Here is a 19,450-nt window from a genome sequence, read left to right on the forward strand (position 1 = left end):
TTGCATGTTGAGTCGACCCATGCCAAGCCGTGCCGAACCAAGTAGTGCCAGAACTGTGTAATGGAAAAGCGCCATAAGACGGCTGCCACCATACAAACAATGCTACATTTGCTGTTCTTTTGTATTTGTTTCACAGTAAATCAGTTGCACACATAGCACTGTAGATGTAATGTTGCTTTGCTGTTTGTGTGCGCAAAATGCCACGTAGAGTCAGTCTTTCTGACTTCTCATCTGACGTCATTCGCTGTTCTGAGTTTTGATGTAAATGTAACGTAGCATTAAGCCATATTTGTGCCATATTTAAAGAATATTGAAGTACCAAACAAACAAACAAACATACAAAAAGATCCCATACCTTTGGTACCCCTCTATTGGGGCCCAGTGAATTGGGACCTCTTGGTGTAAATGTCTCTGTTTGATTTATCAACTGCATATTTAGAAAAATGGACAGTCTTGTCGAAATGCACTCCGAACAGTGAAACACTGAGCGTTGTACAAATATCTTGACAAAAATAAATCCTTATTTGCACCTTATTCGTTTTTTTTTATTCGTTATTCATTTAAAAGATGGATTTGTAAATGCAGTGTTCCTCGTGTGGTGTCACGTACGTTTGATGCCCATGTTATGATTCAGAAGAAACAATACAAAGACTAAATTAGTGATTTATCAAATTATTTTTCATTTCAGCTTCAAACTGTCTAACTGATCCAGTTAAAGTCAGCTCATGCCGGCAGCATGATATCACTGTTCCTGACCCAGCTGTTTACCTGTAAACAGACCTGATCTGACAGTAGACGTGAGCATAGTGGGTGTGTATAGTTGAGCAACATGCTGTTTATTCCAGTTCTTCAGTCTAGCCACCACATTTGCATCAGAGATTTTGATAGCTTCAATGACTATTTTGTCTGTTTTTTAGTTTTTCTGGTTAAATGCCAAAAAACTTGTTTTCACATGCTTCCCTCTACTATGTTCAAAGGTTTCAGCAACTGCTGCTCACCTAGTTATCAAATACCACCTCCCATAAATAGGCATGGTGTGACATCCTGCTGTTTTTAATAAAAACGGAATGAATCGTGAAATTGCAGACTTGTTTTGTCACTATTGACAGAATCCCCTCCTTATTCTTCTGGCATTTACAAGTTACGTTGTTTGCACCTGCTTATCTTAACTACAGTGAAATGAACAATATGTGACGACAGTTTTCACTTGCATTAACCCAGCCACCCTTTCTCAAGGTCCTTATGCACTGCTTAAAACCAAACAAGAGGAGACACTCCTAAGTCAGTCACTCCTAAAAAAGGGTTTAATGAGAGGGTGCATTACCTTAAAATTACAGGAGAGGGCGACTGTAAGTCACAGTGTGGTTGTTGTTTATACTGCTGGTGTGGATCAAAGTGGTATAGCTGGAACAAAGCATATAAATAATGATCCTACCCTCCTAACATCTTGTCTGTTGTAGCGTAGACATATTGAAGTAAGTGCAGTACAGTGAAGTGTTCAGGTCAACAGGTCAACTTGATTGCTTGTAATCCATGGCAACTGGCCGCAAATGACTCGATTGCAAATTTATGCGTGTAAGACGCATTATACTGCTGATACATCTTTAAAAAGAGAACATAAATCATCAGTGCAACACATTTCCAACGTGCTACATCATATTCTGCATCGTTCAGAGGGAGATGGCGGACATTAAATCAATGTTCAAGAAGAGCAGATATCCCCGAGAGAGTCCGTTTGCGTGCACGCTTGTGATTTATTCACTCTGACCTGTTATACATCTCTTTGGGGAAACTCAGTACAGGCTACAGGTGTGGGTTGTTTCGTTGTGGTTCACACGCAACCAAACAAACAGAAACACAAACGAGTCAAATACGTTCCACAAACTCTGCAGTGTCGGAGGCTGTGTCTGCAGTTCACACATGGCCGAGACAGTCATCACCAGTCTCCAAAGAAAGGAGCCCACACCCATGTGTTGTATAAAGTCATAGAGTGCACAGAAATATTTGCACTCAACGTAATGCACCGACACAACTGTAGTCGCACTCCACTTGAACTGTTTCCTCCTTACTACTGTTCAACGAATGGCCTCCCTCCCCTCTGTCTCTCTCTCTTCCTTTCCCTATGCTTTAAATTACACGCTCCTTTTTTTAATTTTTGCTTTTGAATCCTAAATCAAAAGTCCTTTCCGCTTTCTCTTACACAACAGCCCAGACTTTATGTCAGAGGGCAGTTGTGGATGTGTGCACATGTGTGTGTATTTTGCCTGTGATCCATTTGGCAAACTCTGTTGTGCAGCATGGGGTGGAGACCCAGGGCCACAGGAAAGGCTGGGGTAAAAGACACACACAGACACACACACACACACGCACACGTATTAACATTCATTGACACACACCATCACATGCACATGAAGAGGAAGTGGCACGTTAACACACACATATACACGCCCGAAGGTACAATGTTGCCTTTATTATTTTCTGCACACACACACACACTCTCACACGCTCACATGTGTGCTCATGGTGCAAGGTGGTATTAACAGTCAAAAGTGAGGTGCTGTCAACACTCAGCCTGTAATGAGCTACAGACCTACAGTATATTCAACTTTCTCTGGGACTGTTACAATCACCCCATGACTAGTGAGCTGCTCATCAAGGGTCAGTGGCAGCTCCTTAAGCCTTACTTCATCTTGAAAAACAAAACACCATTTGACTCTAATTCCCCATCCCTTAATCGAATGTAATAACAAACCAATCTCAGGTCTCTTTATCATGAAGCTAAAATAGCTGAAGAATGCAAAAGATGTAAATATGAGGGGCATGTTAAGACGAATGGGAATTTGTTGTCTGCTTTGTGACAATGTACAGTTTAAAAGGTCAAATTTGAAGTAATGTCACAAAGCTAAACATACAAACTTCCCTTTCAGTGGGAGGGAAGCTACAAGCCGAAAAGATGCTGCCATATTCTGATGGAGAACTGGTGAAGGACTGTGTCACGTTTGTTTGTTCGAGGCTTTCTCCTGACATAAATATCTGGAACAAGAGGAAGAGAAACTTCAATTGTCAAAATGTACATTTTTTTTGTTTGTTTTTTAAACATAAAAAGCAGCACATGCAGACATCTCAACCTCTAATGGTTCCCACTTGCATGTTTTAAATTGTCTCAATTGTCCCTGTTTGTTTAACATGTTTGCTTGAAAAATGGCGCACAACTAAGCCAAGTTTCAACAAGTCGAAACCAGGATTTTCAACAATACAATTAACAAATCACAAAGCCTGCAAATCCATCCTTTTATTGTTAACAATGATATTTTTTTACATGCTGATTTAACAAATGTTAAGTAAACATGATAGAAACATATCATGTTCATATCTTTAAATAATCATCCTTGCAACAGAATAACGAGTAGTCACTGTTTCAATGGTGAAATTTGGCAGTGCTTTCACTCTATGTCAGCTGGGATTGGCACCTGCGACCCTCATGTGGAGGATAAAGTGGTACAAGATGGGTGGATGGATGGCTATATCCCCAAAATATTTATATATATCAGCATCAGTGTAGGGAGGGGACATTTACAGGGTTTTTTCACAGGCCGTGGGGTATATAGAGGAGCAGGAGGAAATTTTTTGTCCTCCACTCAATGTGTGCGTCTGTGTGAGTGAGTGTGCGTGTATGGGTGTGTTTCCGTTGCTCGAGGTCCAAGAGATAATGTAGAATTCATGGGAGGAATGCAGTCCAGGGGTTCCTTCCTGTCACCTGACTCCATCACTTCCTGCGTTGGGCTTCCTGCGTCTGGACTTCCAAGGAGAAGGGCGAGTCTTTGACAGCAGCCCAAGTCCTGTGTCATTCGGTCTCAGAGGTTAGGAATGAGAAATGAATGACAACCCCCGCCCCCCCAAATCCATTACCTTTTGGTTCCCATTGAGAGCAGAGAAGGACACCACTAGTGTTAGTCATAAGACAAATAACTGAAGCGAGGGACTGTGGGTAAGGTATTAAATACAACAATTTGAGAGAGAGAATAGTGGCCCCTAAAAGAGGGAAGGGGCCGAGGTGTGTGAACAATAAAAGAGGCAATAATGTGAAAGAAAGAAGAAGGAGAATGAGAAAGAAAGAGAGGTGATGGCAGAAGCCATATGGGGCCTCTTGGTTTTTGGGCAGCAAGGGGAGACATGCCAAGTAATGGCTTCCAGACACACACACACACACACACACACACTAATTCGATTTGGAAATCTGACAGGCGAGGAGACGGAGTGTATGCGGACATGTGTGTGTGTGTGTACCAGGGGCCCTTTTTCGATGTACTAAAGAGTTCTAAGTCCCTCTGTGCATTGGTAGTAGTGTGTGTGTGTGTGTGTGTGTGTGTGTGTTACATGCATTGGGGTTAATGTATGCTTTCAATCACTGCTCTACTGGGGAGAAATCAGATCCCTGCAGTGCTGATGTGGACTCCAAGACAAATACACACACACACACACACACACATATTCACAGGAGAAAACACTTACAGCTAATGGGAAAGAATGCAGCAAAGGCTTAAGTTTTAAACTGAAGAGAATAGCATTTCATAAAATAAATCTGCTTTCCAGCTATCCTTGAGTATATGGTCACTTTTTTCAGTGCTGGTGTTGGCATCTCCTTATACATAGATGCAGCCACACTAGCCCCTCTTTTTGACTTATACTTAAAGCTAAACAGGCTCCCTGATGTTGCTTCATGTTAAAACCGTAGTGCATACTATTAACATAACCATTACATTTGCACGTATTGAGTTCACACTATACTTATTAAATCGATCAGTGACTTGTTACATGTCACGACAGAGCGAGGCAAAAGCAACATTGTGCAAGTAAAGCACAAACAGGTTCGGAGTTTGACCACGAAAAGTGAATTCTGCTCGAAAAATACGATAATTCACCAGATTCTTGGCCCCGCCCTCCTCTGTGCTGCCACTGTATACACACACAATAACACTCCCTCAGACATGGGGCCCACTGAGCACCTAGTCTGGACAGTCATTTCACAGAATTTCAAAATAAAAAGTGTTTATTTTGGTTGGAACAATATAAAGCTCATAATAAAAACTCATTTATGAACCAAAACAAATCTCCTCATAAAAAAACATACAGAAATAACTCATTATAATTATTATATTATGCGGCGGGACAAGTTAAATCAATTGGAAGGGCCGTTTGTGGAACGTGGGCTACGAGTTTGAGACCTCTGATCTAAACTATGACTGTCAAATCAATAAAACCAAGCGCTGCACCTGTGTTCTCTCCCTCTGTGTTGTCATATCAGAGAAAATGATCTGCTGCAGTGTTGTGTAAGCCTGACCCAAACAACAACTGGTTGCTTCCTGCCTTTGTCTGCAACGTAAGAAAGTTGTGCATTAATGTCATGCAAAGGTTATGTATGGGAGTTACCACAGCATGAAGTCCAGTTAAGACAGGACGAGTAGAATAAGACAAGGAAACAAAAAAGTTAAAACAGGGAACATGAGAAACTGAACCGAGGAGAGGACAAAATGATAAGAGAAGCAAAGAGGAAGAGCTAATTAACCAGAGGAAGAATAACTGTGGAGGAGTGTGAGGTGGAGAGACAGGGCAAGATGACTTAACTGGGATAACCTGCCTGCTCAGGATTACTCCACTCTCAGACACACAGCAATATCCCAGTGAGGTAAACCCCCAGCATTCCCTCTATACACTGTCACAGCCCTCCCACTCCTGCAACTGGTGTGCGCGTGTGTGTGTGTGTGTGTGTGTATATATATGCTTGAGTGTAAGTGTGTGTCACCACTTTTCTCTGGCATTCCTGTGCAGAGCAGAGAGACGCTGAGCTTGGCTGCAGCGAGACACAGCTACAAACCAAACTCTACTCGGAAAAACACAAGGAGGCGAAGAGTGAACACAACCTACAGCTCGTCTTTCTTTCCATTGCAACCTCCTTTTATTTTTAAAGTTCAACTGTGGGAAATTTGCCTGTAACTCAGCTGAGAATTAGTTCATGTTCAACAACAGACCTCTACAAAGCATCCTCTTGTATCCCAGTTACACTTTCTTCCTCTTTCTTTTAATCTCTTCCCTGGAGGCAGATTGGATTGGAGTTTGGGAATATAATTGAAGAGGTAAAAAAAAAGAAGGACAAGAGCATAGAGCTGCAACCGATTACAAAGAGGTGAGTTTGATTGCATGTATTAAAATTAATATAGTGTAATTTTTGCAGCCTGAATGTCTTCACTTTTAAACTAAAAATGTCTCACTACTTTTTGCATGAATGGTTCAAAATGTCAGAAACAAATGCACATGGTAATGATAAAGCCCCCCCCAGTAATTACCAGTAAAGTTCACACTCTTTCTCCACGTACATGAAAGTGAGAGATCTCCTTTGTTAATGGAGCATAAAATTGGAGTGTGTTGCAAAATCTCTCCCTTATCCCACATCTCAGGGGGAGTCTGAGCTGTTTGTTCTGCTGATGCCCAGCAAGACTCCAGTCGTGTGTGTCTGAGAGAAGCAGACAATCAAAACAAGACACGAAAAAGGGGGTGTCACCCCTCAACTGCATGTCAGGTTTAAAGAGGTGAGGGAGTGAGGGAGCCAAAAGAAAAAATGTTCGAGGGGGACAAAGATGGAGCAGAGGAGACGTTGCTGAGTTTTGTCCTCTCCGTGCATGGTTTTATCATCAAAGTGCAAGGACAGTGGCGGGAAACAAAAGCGAATATGACGCACAAACACATGCACAAACACATGTAGTCAAATATTTCGGGCATATGCTCGATTGAACGTGCAAAGATGTTGCATGCATGTAGGCAAGAAAAGGATGTCAAATCAATTTATGGTCTCTTTCACACTCTCTCAAACACACATACTCACGCACACTTGAACACACAAAGCGGCTTAAACAAACACATCTTTGTTTCATTGCACTCATCTGTTCAGTTTCCTCCTGGCTCCAATCACAGGCTGATCCAATGATTCCTGCAGTCCAATACACACACACACACACACACACACACACGCAAACACACACAGGTTTGCACACAGTGCCTAACCATAACCTTTATAACCACAGTACAAATCTTTTTAACACACACGCACGCACACACATAGTCAGTACATGTTACATGCCATATTAATGTTATTTTTAAGTTTTGACCTCCGAGCAAATGTTTAAAATGTCTCTCTAACTACCAAAATGCTGCCCTCATCCTTTTATTGTGTTTCTGTGTGTGCCTTAAATTGTAGTTTGCAACCATTTACCATTTATCTTTAATAACTTAAGTGTCAAATTGATTATTACCGGATGAAGTCAGATTTATGAAGTCATGAAGCAGGGTTAATCTGTATCAATCCCACATTTAGCATCATGTTGATGTTGATGTGTCTGTCTGCAGACCCTGGCTCCTGTAAAGATGGCTGACGTGGTGCAGCCAGACCCAAACAGCCTGCAGATCCCGGGTGAGACACAGTGTAAACACACTGTATACACACACACACACACACACACACTTAACTACGATCAAAGTGACTCACTTCTGTCTCTGTATCTGTGGAAGCGTGTACACACTGCCCTCTCCGTGTCCCACTCGACATTCCAGTCGTTCCAGTTCATCACAAACATTCACTCTCTCAGGTCAAGTGTGTTTATACCCTGACGTTCCAATCTCCACAGTGAAAAATAAAGGTGTTTCTGCATATTTGTGTTTGATGACAGCGCTTCTCTTGTGATTAGAATGTTTAGAATGTTTGCTGGTGCTGCATTTTGCAGTGTTGTACAAAATTCACTTATCTGTACTTCACTTTGTTATTTATATTTCTGGCAACTTTCATTTTTACTCCACTACATTTTCTCTCACTATACTCGCTACACTACCAAATAAAATCAGAAGAAGAAGAGTTGGTTATGGTCTGTATTTATAAAGCGCTTTTCTTGCCTTGATGAGCTGCTTTACACTAAGGTTTTGCCATTCACACATTCACACATCATGGTAACTCCATGGCGCAATCCTAACTCACTTTTTTAATTCTTAAGTACATTTTACATCAGAAAAGTTTTGATTTTGATACCTAAGTACAGTAAAGGTCATATACGTATCCCTTTTAGGTACCTTATACAAGACTAGCATTTTTGCATGATTACGTTTTGTGCTGACAAGTTTTAAATGTTCTCTTTTCTCTTCCTCTATTCAATTAACATACAGGTGACGATCTATCGGCGCCTTCATCGCCGGCCACAGCTAGAAATGACTGCAGCATCACACCAGTCACACCGTCACCCTCGCCTGTAACTACACACACACACACACACACACACACACACACTCACCACAGATGTTCCTACACACCCTTCCTCTTCCTACTTCTTTCTTAATATAGAGCTTTTAAACATGACTTGTAAACCGACATCCACTCTGCAGTGTTATTAGTGGTTTATGATAAAACGCTCACACTCTGAGTTTAAAGTGAAGTGTAGACTTAAAACAAGTTCCCTGTGAAGGAATATATACATACATGTCACTGAGGGAGAAGGAAACATGAGAGCACTTGAGAGTAGAAAAACAGGCAGCCTCTTAGCGTCATTTTGACATAGTCTTCCGGTTTGCTTGATGAGGCCAACAAGGAAGTAAGAATTACAGCCACCAGAGGGCGACGCCTCTAGTTGCTAAAACAAGTCAGTTTTAATTAAAGTCCTTGAAAGACCTTGGTTTAAATCCAACCCATGATTAGTAAATACTGTGTGGATATTTTATTTCTTTGATGAAGAAGGGAGGAGATGACTGATCAAAGGAGACAAAACAAAATAAATGAGTTGTGTAAACACAGAGGAATTCCTTTCCTCCTGTTTGCGTCTTTGTTGCAGAGGGTGGAGGTCCGACCGAGGATGGCCTGTCCGTTCTCCGTCGTCGTGGCGATAGATTTCGGGACGACCTCCAGTGGCTACGCGTTCAGCTTCTCCCAGGACTCAGAAGCCATTCACATGATGAAGTACGAGTTTGTGTACATTTTCTTCACTCGTATTCTCCTCTACCTTTTCCTGTTCTTGGCATATTTGTCCTTTAATCCATGCAGGCGCTGGGAGGGCGGCGACCCCGGAGTGGCCAATCAGAAGAGCCCAACGTGCCTGCTGCTCACTCCTGATTTACGGTTCCATAGTTTTGGGTTTGCAGCCCGAGACTTCTACCATGACCTGGACCCAGAGGAGGCCCGGCACTGGCTCTACTTTGATAAATTTAAAATGAAGATTCACAGCACAAGTGTAAGAGACAGACCAAGATAATAAAAGGGCAGACGCTACAGAGAGATGGAAAGAGTTTAAACATTTAAAAGCAGGGTTTTACTGCTTTCCCTTTTTACGGTGATGTAACATTAGTCAGTAAGCATCAGTTGTGGCTGTTTTTGGTATGCAGGACCTCACCATGGAGACAGAGCTGGAGGCGGTAAACGGTCGGAAGGTCAGGGCCATCGAGGTGTTTGCTCACGCTCTGCGCTTCTTCAGGGAGCACGCTCTAAAGGTACACTTTAAATGTGTGAAGATTGCTGTGTAGTTGCCCCAGAGTGCACAAGGTTACACTTAAGAACTAACTCTGAATCTGTACTGTGCAGTTTGTTAGCGTTTCGCTGGTGACGCCCGGTGACATTTCCGTGCTGCACACAAAACATGTTGTGTAGTTTCAGTTCACAAAGACCAGAGGCAGAATCATTAAATCATTCATTTAAATGGATGACTTTTTTCTTTTCTCTGTTCCAGGAGGTGAAGGACCAGTCTTCATCAGTGCTGGAAGGAGAGCAGATCAGATGGGTCATCACTGTCCCCGCTGTGTGGAGACAACCTGCCAAACAGTTCATGAGAGAGGCTGCATACCTGGTACACACACACAATATAATACTTTAATTACTACTGCGTCATGGGTTAATATATGACTTGTAATGACTTACGTAGTTTCCATATATGTTTATTGTTATGAATGTTATTTTTTTATTTTTTTTAAAGGTGCACAGTAAATTTAAGATTTACACATGTTCACTCACCTAGAGGAAGAAAGTAGTGTGTGTGTATGAGGCAGACACACACACACACACACACACGCACACACGCACGTGCAAACCTCCTCAGTGTCCTGTACATGTTGCAGTGACTTGTAGGAAGTGTGTATGTGCGTAGACAGGATTGCAGGGGGTCCTATTATAATGCACATCAATGAGAATAGACCAGTGTGTGTGTGTGTGTGTCCATGGGAAAACCTGCACACAATCTTTCGCTCCTAATGTCGGGCTTTCCTTAATCTCTTCCGTGCACGTCCACATAACCATAATCTTCCATCCACTCGCCCTCGGTTACATACATAAATGTTCTAATGCATACACACTTTCCCAGCATGTACAGTGCCATATATGCCCACACACACACCCTGTGCTGGCTCCTGGCTTGATGCCGTCGGGGCGTGTGTGCTTCCTGCTGGTGATGATGTCATCAGGAGCGAACAATGAGGGAGAGCGGCGTACAAACACAGGAAGTCCAGACCCCCACCCTGCACACACACACACACACAGAGTCCAGCCATTCAACTTTACTCCTAATACATCAAGACTAATAAACCCCTCCTCTCCTCTCCTCTCCTCTCCTCTCCTCTCCTCTCCTCTCCCCTCCTCTCCTCTCCTCTCCGCTCCTCTCCTCTCTTCTCCTCTCCTCTCCTCTCCTCTCCTCTCCTCTCCTCTCCTCTCCTCTCACTCCCCTCACCATGTGTTTATTTCATATGTTTATGTTGTACAGCTGTCCTTCAGCTCACGTGTGGTTTTTATTGTGCTCATCTGTTTTTTGGATCGTTTCATTTGTCTTCTACGAGGGGCTCTATGTTGTAAAGATGTCATGTCATAACCTGTCAATTCATTTCATTTAAAAAAAAATGAAACCCATGGGGGGCCTAATCAAGCACTCATCCAACCATCTAAAAATAGCTAAGAACATTATTTTTCTCTTTTTTCTCTCCACACATACTGAAAAAGAAGGCTGAGGTGATAGTGGGGGGGGGGGGGGGGGGTCACATGGGGTAAGCTAATCTGAATAAGTGAGCTTTGAGTTGGGACTTGAAGGTAGACAGTGACGTTATTGTATAAATATGTTGACGTTAATGTATACACCCCTTAAGGACTTGGGAATTGTCATCTCTGTGTCTCTCTTGTCTGCTTCAGGGCGGCCTGGTGTCCCCCGAGTGTCCAGAGCAGCTCCTCATTGCTCTAGAACCAGAGGCTGCATCCATTTACTGCCGCAAGCTCCGCCTCCACCAGGTGCTTGACCTCAGCTTGCAGCCGATGACAAATGGCCTCAACCTGGACGGGCCTCGGCCCTTTGACTCCAGCTTCAGACAGGGTACGAGAGAGAGAGAGAGCGAGAGAGAGAGTCTGTCATTAGCATGAGCATGAAACCACAGTGTGTTCCTGGAAATGTTGATGTTTGACCTAAGTTGAGGATTGTGGTTTGTGTGTGTGTGTGTGTGTGTGTGTGTGTGTGAGAGAGAGAGCGAGAGAGAGAGAGAGCGAGAGAGAGAGAGAGAGAGAGAGAGAGAGAGAGAGAGAGAGACATACAGCTGGTGGTTTTCTCTCAGATGACTTTGTGGTTGTGTGTGTTTGTGTGTGGAGCTGTACAAAGAAACAAACAACTGTGTGGAGCAGCCAAACATGTCATGTACAGACAGAAATAATGAAGAATGGATGAGGGATGGAGGGATGGAGGGAAACATGCACTGGGAGACAGGAAAAAAGAGCTGAATTCACAGTTTTAAAAATGATTCACTGTGCGATAAAAGTACTGACTCAGCAGAGCAAGACACAACATAGATAGATAGATAGATAGATAGATAGATAGATAGATAGATGGATGGATGGATGGATAGATAGATAGATAGATAGATAGATAGATAGATAGATAGATAGATAGATAGATAGATAGATAGATAGATAGATAGATAGATAGATAGATAGATAGAACATTACAGATGTCGCCTGTAAAACCAAAACAGTGAGATGAAAGAAACGACTCACAGAGCAGACTGGAGCTGCAGAGTCTGCTCATAAGTCTGTGTGACTTCATATACTCGCCACTGGGTTTATTGTTGATTTAACAAAAAAAAAAAAGGTTTACAACTGGTGATTTCATAAAGGGAAACAATAGCATGAGAGCCTGCGGCGACTCTTTTGTCTCGCAGCTCATGAGTGTAAACAGCGTCTTGACCAAACCTCTTAACATTCAAAACGTGTGAAAGTGAAAAGGCAAAACGCTGCAAAGGAACAAAGAGCGATTCAAGGCTGCAAGGGAAAAATGGGACTGACGAATAACCCAGCGAGCAAACATGCTGTTCAAAATCCCCTGCACAGACTCACTCATACATATGCAGCCAGTGACACACACACACACACACACACACACACACACACACATGCAAAGACACACACTAAACACAGGATATTGTAATTGGAACAAGGTGCAGTGAGACTATGATCTCACCCCCTCCTGCATGGTCTGTCATTCTCTCTCTCTCTCTCCTTCCCTCGTTCTCAATGTTCTCTCTTTTCCCTCCTTCTTCCTATAGTATTTGCTCTCGCTCTCTTCCTCTCAGACTTTTCCCCGACTTTCTTGTTTGTGAGTCACTTTCTCTGCCTTTTGTTGTAAGTTGTAGGAGCTTCGTCCTGTGTTTTCTGCAAGGAGACACGCACACACGAGTAAACACACATGCATGATGGCACGCACACACACACACATATTTGGCATCATGCACACAGTTTTTACTATCTTTAGCTTTTCTTCCACCTCATTTCTTTTCCAAATGGAGTCATTACACACACACACACACACAATGTAATTTACACACATAGACCCACATGCACACATAGATAAAACATTTTTTGTTGTTGTCTTATGTAAATGGTTTCCAGACATGGGTTCAATTTATCACCCCTGTGCTCTCTCTCTCTCTCTCTCGATTGTGATGTTCTTTGCTCAACTTCATTTACTATGTGCACACACACGCACACACACACACAAACACAAATACACATACATTACCTCCTGCGTCATTAAGGGTTCTAACAATGTAAGTTATTGTTGCTCAATAGGCATATAATCACAATGACAATCTGTTTTTTCTTTCTTTCTTTCTTTCTTTGTGGTGCAAATACTCGCAGGGGTTTGTGGGAACATAGGAGAAACCGCTTTTCCCTAAATTATGCAAACCCTTCACTCCAGACTGTCAAACCTATGACTTACGACACACTCTCACACACACACACACAGAGGCACGTTGACATCGGGGCCACAGCTTCTCTCTACGAGGGTTCCTAAAGAGCCCGTTCCATCAAAAGACGGAGAGGGAGGTATATTTTATTCTCACATCCTCCCCTCGTGTCTTTGATCTACAATAAGTCCTCATCATAAAGCCATTATGTCTCATTTTATGACTTCACGTGCCTGCACAGAGGCATGTTCATGCGCTTGCTCTGTCAAACAGGCTGTCAGGTACTTTGTATGTGTGTCACATGTGTTTGAGAGCGTTCTGCTTTTGTTGGCCTTCGTCCATATCCCTTTATCTGCCAGTCAGGGAGAAGTTAAAGCTAAAAAGTGAGCGTGATCTCCATTTCCAACAAATTTCCCCAGAGTAAGGTATGTTGCTCTTGTTTTCCTTGGACTGAGATGTTGACGGGAGCTGCAATATTATGACAGTTCTTAAAAACATACTATGTAAAGGATAAGTTCTGTTTTCATTTGCATTGGATATTAGTGAAACACAAGCTTAAGTGTCTGCCCCCCACTGTACGAACATAGAAAGACAGAAAGGAAAAAAATGTTTTCATGAAGGCTAAGCAGTGCGAGGTAGTGAACGGTGGCGATGTCTCTGAGGACCTGCAGCTGGAGACGGTCCATAAACATGATTTTATTTTTTGGAAAGTTGGGCTTATACAATATTCCAGGGGGTTAGGAATTCCTCCTTGTGCCCCTGGGGCCTGGAAATAATAACTGTGCCCCTGAAGCCGTCAGGGAAAGAGGGGGAACCACAAAAAGATGGGCACACTTCAAAAATGATCAGTTTCACGTTCTCTCCAGGAAAATCTGTGTTTAAAGGCTCCTAAGTGAGTTTATATTTTATCAAACGTATGTTGTTTGTGCACCTGTGTGTTTATTTGTTTGTGTGTGTGACATTGTAGCGAGGGAGCAGCTGAGGCGATCCAGACACAGCAGGACCTTCCTGGTGGAGAGTGGAACCGGAGAGCTGTGGTCAGAGCTGCAGACTGGTAAGGCTATATGTGTGTGTGTGTGTTTAAGTCACTCTCAACACAAACAGTCAGACAGAAAGACCCCACATATCGGACAGTGCTATTGATGGTTTTGACCTTTAACCCCTGCAGACTGACGTTGAGAATTGGACTCATTTACTTTCACATTCGTTTGACCCTCAATTTATACTAAGCTTCTTTTTTGTCTAATCTCTAATTGTGGCATAAAATGTGACTGAACTTGCCAAAAAAATGATGAAACTGCAACTCAGCATTTGAAATGTGGCTCTTTACCTGGTGCTCTCACTCTGTGGCATGTGGAAAAGGTCTAAATGTTATATTTCACAAGAAAAAGCTGCAAAGTCATCACAGCCTCAACACAAAAATGTATTCTCAATCACAAAATTCAATCCCAGAGAGGGTATAATCATAAATATGATCAATTGGGCTCATAAAGTTTGCTGGTTTTTCTCACAGACTGAAAAAATTTGAGGAGCCAGATGAGTGTCCCTGCTGACCTCTTCTGCTGAGAGAGAGAGAGAGAGAGAGAGAGAGAGGAAGGACCCAGCCCACGGGACTCTGCCTCTGCTCTGTAAATAAACCAAATGAACAGAAAATGAGATTTAATGTACTTCTCTCTCATTTTTTTGCGTTCTCTCATTATCTCACTCTTATTCGGCGTCTATGCTGTCGTGCTTAGGTCAGGGCGTGCTCGGCCGAACCAGCCAACTGTACACCAGTGCTGATCATATCACACTCTCACAGAGGGAGCGCAGAAAAATCACAGATGCCTGATAGTTGTTTATGTTTCCAAGTCGGCCGGTTGATGGATTAAAGGGGGAAAACGTTCACTAACACACACACACACCCTGCACATTTCACAAAAATCAACATGCAATCTCCTCCTACGTGGATTCGTTCCGATAAATCTTGCACAAAACAAAAGCTTTCATGGATTAAACATGTGTCTGTGCTCTCTGTGTACAGGTGACAGGTACATTGTTGCAGACTGCGGAGGAGGAACAGTTGACCTGACTGTCCATCAGATCGAGCAGCCGCAGGGAACACTCAAAGAGCTCTACAAGGCTTCAGGTCATTCTTTTCTGTTCTGTCCAGGAACTAAGAGTCCAGTGTGTAGGAAACAGTGACATCTAATGGTGTGAAACTGCAGAATGCAACACGTGTAGGGAGTCCTCTGGCTTTCATATATCAGAAAGGATATTCTCTTCTTTTTTATTTGTGTATGTATCGGGCTTGTTTGTCATGGTGGTGTAAATGTCTTGTCTAGGGCATTTTATACATGTGGGTAGTATATTACATTTCTGATAATAAACCCTCCTACATGTTACACTAGGCCTTTAAGTTAAAAAAAGTTATTTATTTTAAATTTTAAGTTAAAATTAATAATATAGACCTGTATATCTTGATGATTGAAACTCCTCCTCCTCTGCCCCTGTGCAGGTGGTCCTTACGGGGCCGTTGGTGTGGACTTGGCCTTTGAGGCCATGCTCTGCCAGATCTTTGGCGAGGACTTCATCCAGAGCTTCAAGGCCAAGCGTCCGGCCGCCTGGGTGGACCTCACTATCGCATTTGAGGCGAGGAAGCGGACGGCAGCACCAGGCAGAGCCAACGCCCTCAACATCTCCCTGCCCTTCTCTTTCATTGATTACTACAAAAGGCACAGAGGGCAGAGTGTGGAGGCCGCGCTGAGGAGAAGCAAGTGAGCACCAGGGTCAAGGAGTGTGTGTGTGTGTGTGTGTGAGAGAGAGATGATGTGTGAACACTGAACTGATCTGTCTCTCTCTTCTCCGTATATCAGTATGAACATAGTGAAATGGTCGTCCCAGGGAATGCTGCGTCTCACACAGGAAGCCATGAATGAGCTCTTCCAGCCCACCGTTTTCAACATTGTCAAACACATCGGTAAGAAACCGCAACAAGAAGGAACAACAGCCGCAGGATCCAGAGTTTAGACGTCTGACATTAAGTTGCACTAATCACTAGCTACTTACTGGGCAGGAAGTACATGATGGTGGATATACTGTATCTGCAGTAAGTCTGCGTGGATCAGACCAGAAACAGCTGTGGACCATAAAAGCAAAACAATTAGCTCAAAGGAGCGAGAACACTGTGGCGAGCTGAGGGGATTCAACACTATGAGAGAGTGATCACACACTTATTATAAATGTAGAGTTTGGTTAATGCAGCTTTGGGCTACAGAGATACAAACAAGTCCATCAAAGGTTCAATGTGTAAGAATTAGTGACACCTCATCATGGTGGCAATACAGAAATCTCTCTATCTCTATTTCTTTCTTCCTTCTTCTTCAGTGGCATCAAATGTCACTTTGGTGAAACGTGATGTTCTCTCAAACGAGCAGCGTCAGTTGCACAAACGTTCAGCTACAGCATGTAGACCTCGGGCATAATTCAGTATCCGATTACAGTCGATGTGACCTCATTTATTTGTTTATTTGTTCAGCCTTGTCAAGACAGAGGGAAGAAAAATGTCGAATGTCTGTTTTAAATCAGTCACATTCCAGTGGTGCATTGAAAAGTGTTCAGCCTCGCTGGTGAACCTCAGAGCGACAAAACATGCAACAGAGAGTGAGGGGCAAAGAAGGGGCTCTGAGGCATTCGAGACTGAGAAATACTAGTGAAAACCAAATGTGAAAGAAGAAAGAAATCTCTTCTTTTTTTGTTTTCTTGACAGAGGAGCTGATGGCAAAGCCGGAGGTGCGAGGTGTGCGTTTCCTCTTCCTGGTTGGAGGTTTCGCAGAGTCGCCCATGCTGCAGAAAGCAGTCCAGAAGGCATTAGGACGGACATGTCGCATCATCATCCCCCACGACGTTGGGCTGACCATACTGAAGGGCGCAGTGCTCTTCGGGCTTGATCCCACTGTGGTGAGGACTCAAGAGAACCTGTTACACTTCATTCCCACGCACAAAAAAACCTGCTCATTCACTTTGAAACAAGCAGCAGCAAACAAACTGTGGACTGTGGGTTTGTGCTTTGCTTTGCTCAGGTTTCTGAGTGTCACCTGATCAAATTACATTTAAAGTTAAGCTCTCTGTTGCACAACGTGCCCCCAGACAGTCTTGTATAAAGTACCAAAGAGGAATACTTGAGTATAAGTACAAGTAGCTTACCAGAAAATGACTTTTGGTAAACTTGATGCACAGATTAGCTCAGTGGTCAGGTCCACCTTTTTTCAATTGAAGACAACTCGCTAAGACTCGGCATATGTAATACGTAAAGCGCTCTTTCTTGGGCTTAGCCAGGCGTCACTTGCTCGACTACAGTTTGTTCAAAGCGCCGCTGCTCGGCTGTGAACTGGTATGAAAAATAAGTTTCAGCATCATTTCATTGGCTCCCAGTTCATTTTCAATTTCCATCCATTCATCCATTTTCTACCGCTTTATCCTCCACATGAGGGTCGCGGGGGGTGCTGTGCGATAGGCTGGGTACACCCTGGACAGTTCACCAGACCAGTCCATCACAGAGCCAACAACATATTGCATGTCTTTGGACTGTGGGAGGAAGAAAACCCACACACACACGAGGAGAACATGCAAACTCTATGCAGAAAGGCCCTTGTTCCGACCGTATCGCGAACCCGGGCCTTCTTGTTGCAAAAGCAACAGTGCTAACCACTACACGAACCATGTGGCCCCATTTTTCGGATTGATTTTTAAATATTTTCATTTCTTTTTATATGACCTGCATTTCACAACCTTTCCCCCACAGGTTCGAGTGCGTCGCTGCCCCTTGAGCTACGGCGTTGGTGTGTTGAACCGCTTTGTGGAGGGGCGCCACCCTAGGGATAAACTCCTGGTCAAAGATGGACGTGAATGGTGCACGGACATCCTCGACCGCTTTGTATCTGTCGACCAGTCGGTGGCTCTCGGCGAGGTCGTGAGGCGCAGTTACACGCCTGCTCGTGTCGGCCAGCGCAAGATCATCATCAACATCTACTGCAGCGCGACAGACGACGTCACGTACATCTCTGACCCCGGTGTCAGGAAATGTGGGACGATAAACTTAGACCTACCAGAGCCATTGCCGCAACCACCAGGAGCAGTGGGAGGAGCCGGGGGAGGAGTCCCGGAGAGAAGGGAGATCAGAGCGACCATGCAGTTTGGAGACACAGAGATCAAAGTCACAGCCGTTGACATCATGTCTAACCGCTCTGTTCGGGCTTCCATAGACTTCCTGTCTAACTGAGGAGGAGCAGGAAGTGGGGGCGAGGAAATAACTGATTCCAAAGATAGAAGAAAAAAGCGGTACTGTGGGAGTGGAAAAGGCCTGGACCTTTTAATTGGATGTGAATATTCACACCTTATGATTCAAGACATTCAGACTTCTCATTCATTCATTAGAGCAGGGAAGTGATGATGAGGGGGGGAAAGTCCATCAAAGAACAAATACATATGTTACTAATGAACTGATTCATACAAGTGTAAAGTCACATAACAGCTGGTTGTAAATCACTGTTGTGAATTGTGAGGAAGAGGAATCAAAGAATCCTACCTGAGGAACATCTGGAGAAACTTTACCAACACAGCATACTACCTGGAGTGAGACTCACTTATGTATATTCAAAGTCTATTATCTTTTCTCTCATACAATTAACATTACCTCATTTAAATCCTACTTAAGCGTTCATAACATTGATGATACTACCTGGACTGTTGCTTTGATTGCGTACCACCTAGTGGCACAAAGACTGAACCACGAGTCACACGGTAGGAAGGACTGACACTGCATAATTTGAATGTGCCGTACAGTCTTTAAAAAAATGTAAATGTCAAATATGTCTCTTCAGTATTAAAAAGAAATGCAGTCTGTAATTAGGCTGTGAAGCGGAACATGCTGTATTTATGTTGATTTTTCTTTAAAGGCTTTAACTTTCCACAACTGCTATAACAATATTATGGGGGCAATGGGTCAAGCTGTAAACACAACACTGACACACCCTCTCACTTTGTTCACATAGTGAGACGGCCACGTAGATGCTGAATATATATATATATATATATTCATCCCCATAAATCAGCACTGAGCAGCACCGCAAGTTGAAAGTTAAAAGAGATGCATACTGGAGTGATTTTTTCACTCTTATATGCAGAAAATCAGTAAACCACATCCAATCAGCTAAATTTCTCACAGGTGGACTCC

At 43.3% G+C, this 19,450-nt stretch overlaps 1 protein-coding gene across 2 annotated transcripts; it reads left to right on the forward strand.

Annotated features, from left to right (window-relative positions):
- The first annotated feature begins 5,840 nt into the window (after positions 1 to 5,840).
- Positions 5,841 to 19,140, forward strand: hspa12b (heat shock protein 12B). Of its 2 annotated transcripts, XM_058624928.1 has the most exons (15): positions 5,841 to 6,184; positions 6,456 to 6,587; positions 7,402 to 7,465; positions 8,209 to 8,291; positions 8,868 to 8,992; positions 9,077 to 9,263; positions 9,415 to 9,519; positions 9,756 to 9,872; positions 11,198 to 11,375; positions 14,204 to 14,290; positions 15,260 to 15,364; positions 15,734 to 15,992; positions 16,092 to 16,195; positions 16,985 to 17,175; positions 18,020 to 19,140. In XM_058624928.1, exons 3-15 carry the CDS (start codon positions 7,420 to 7,422, stop codon positions 18,494 to 18,496), a joined length of 2,064 nt encoding a protein of 687 aa, XP_058480911.1. In that variant the 5' UTR covers positions 5,841 to 6,184; positions 6,456 to 6,587; positions 7,402 to 7,419; the 3' UTR covers positions 18,497 to 19,140. The 2 variants fall into 2 exon arrangements, with proteins under 2 accessions (XP_058480911.1, XP_058480910.1); XM_058624927.1 differs by lacking the exon at positions 6,456 to 6,587.
- The last annotated feature ends 310 nt before the right edge of the window (positions 19,141 to 19,450 follow it).

Source organism: Solea solea, chromosome 3 (genome assembly GCF_958295425.1).
Source record: "Solea solea chromosome 3, fSolSol10.1, whole genome shotgun sequence".
Taxonomy (NCBI): Eukaryota; Metazoa; Chordata; class Actinopteri; order Pleuronectiformes; family Soleidae; genus Solea; species Solea solea.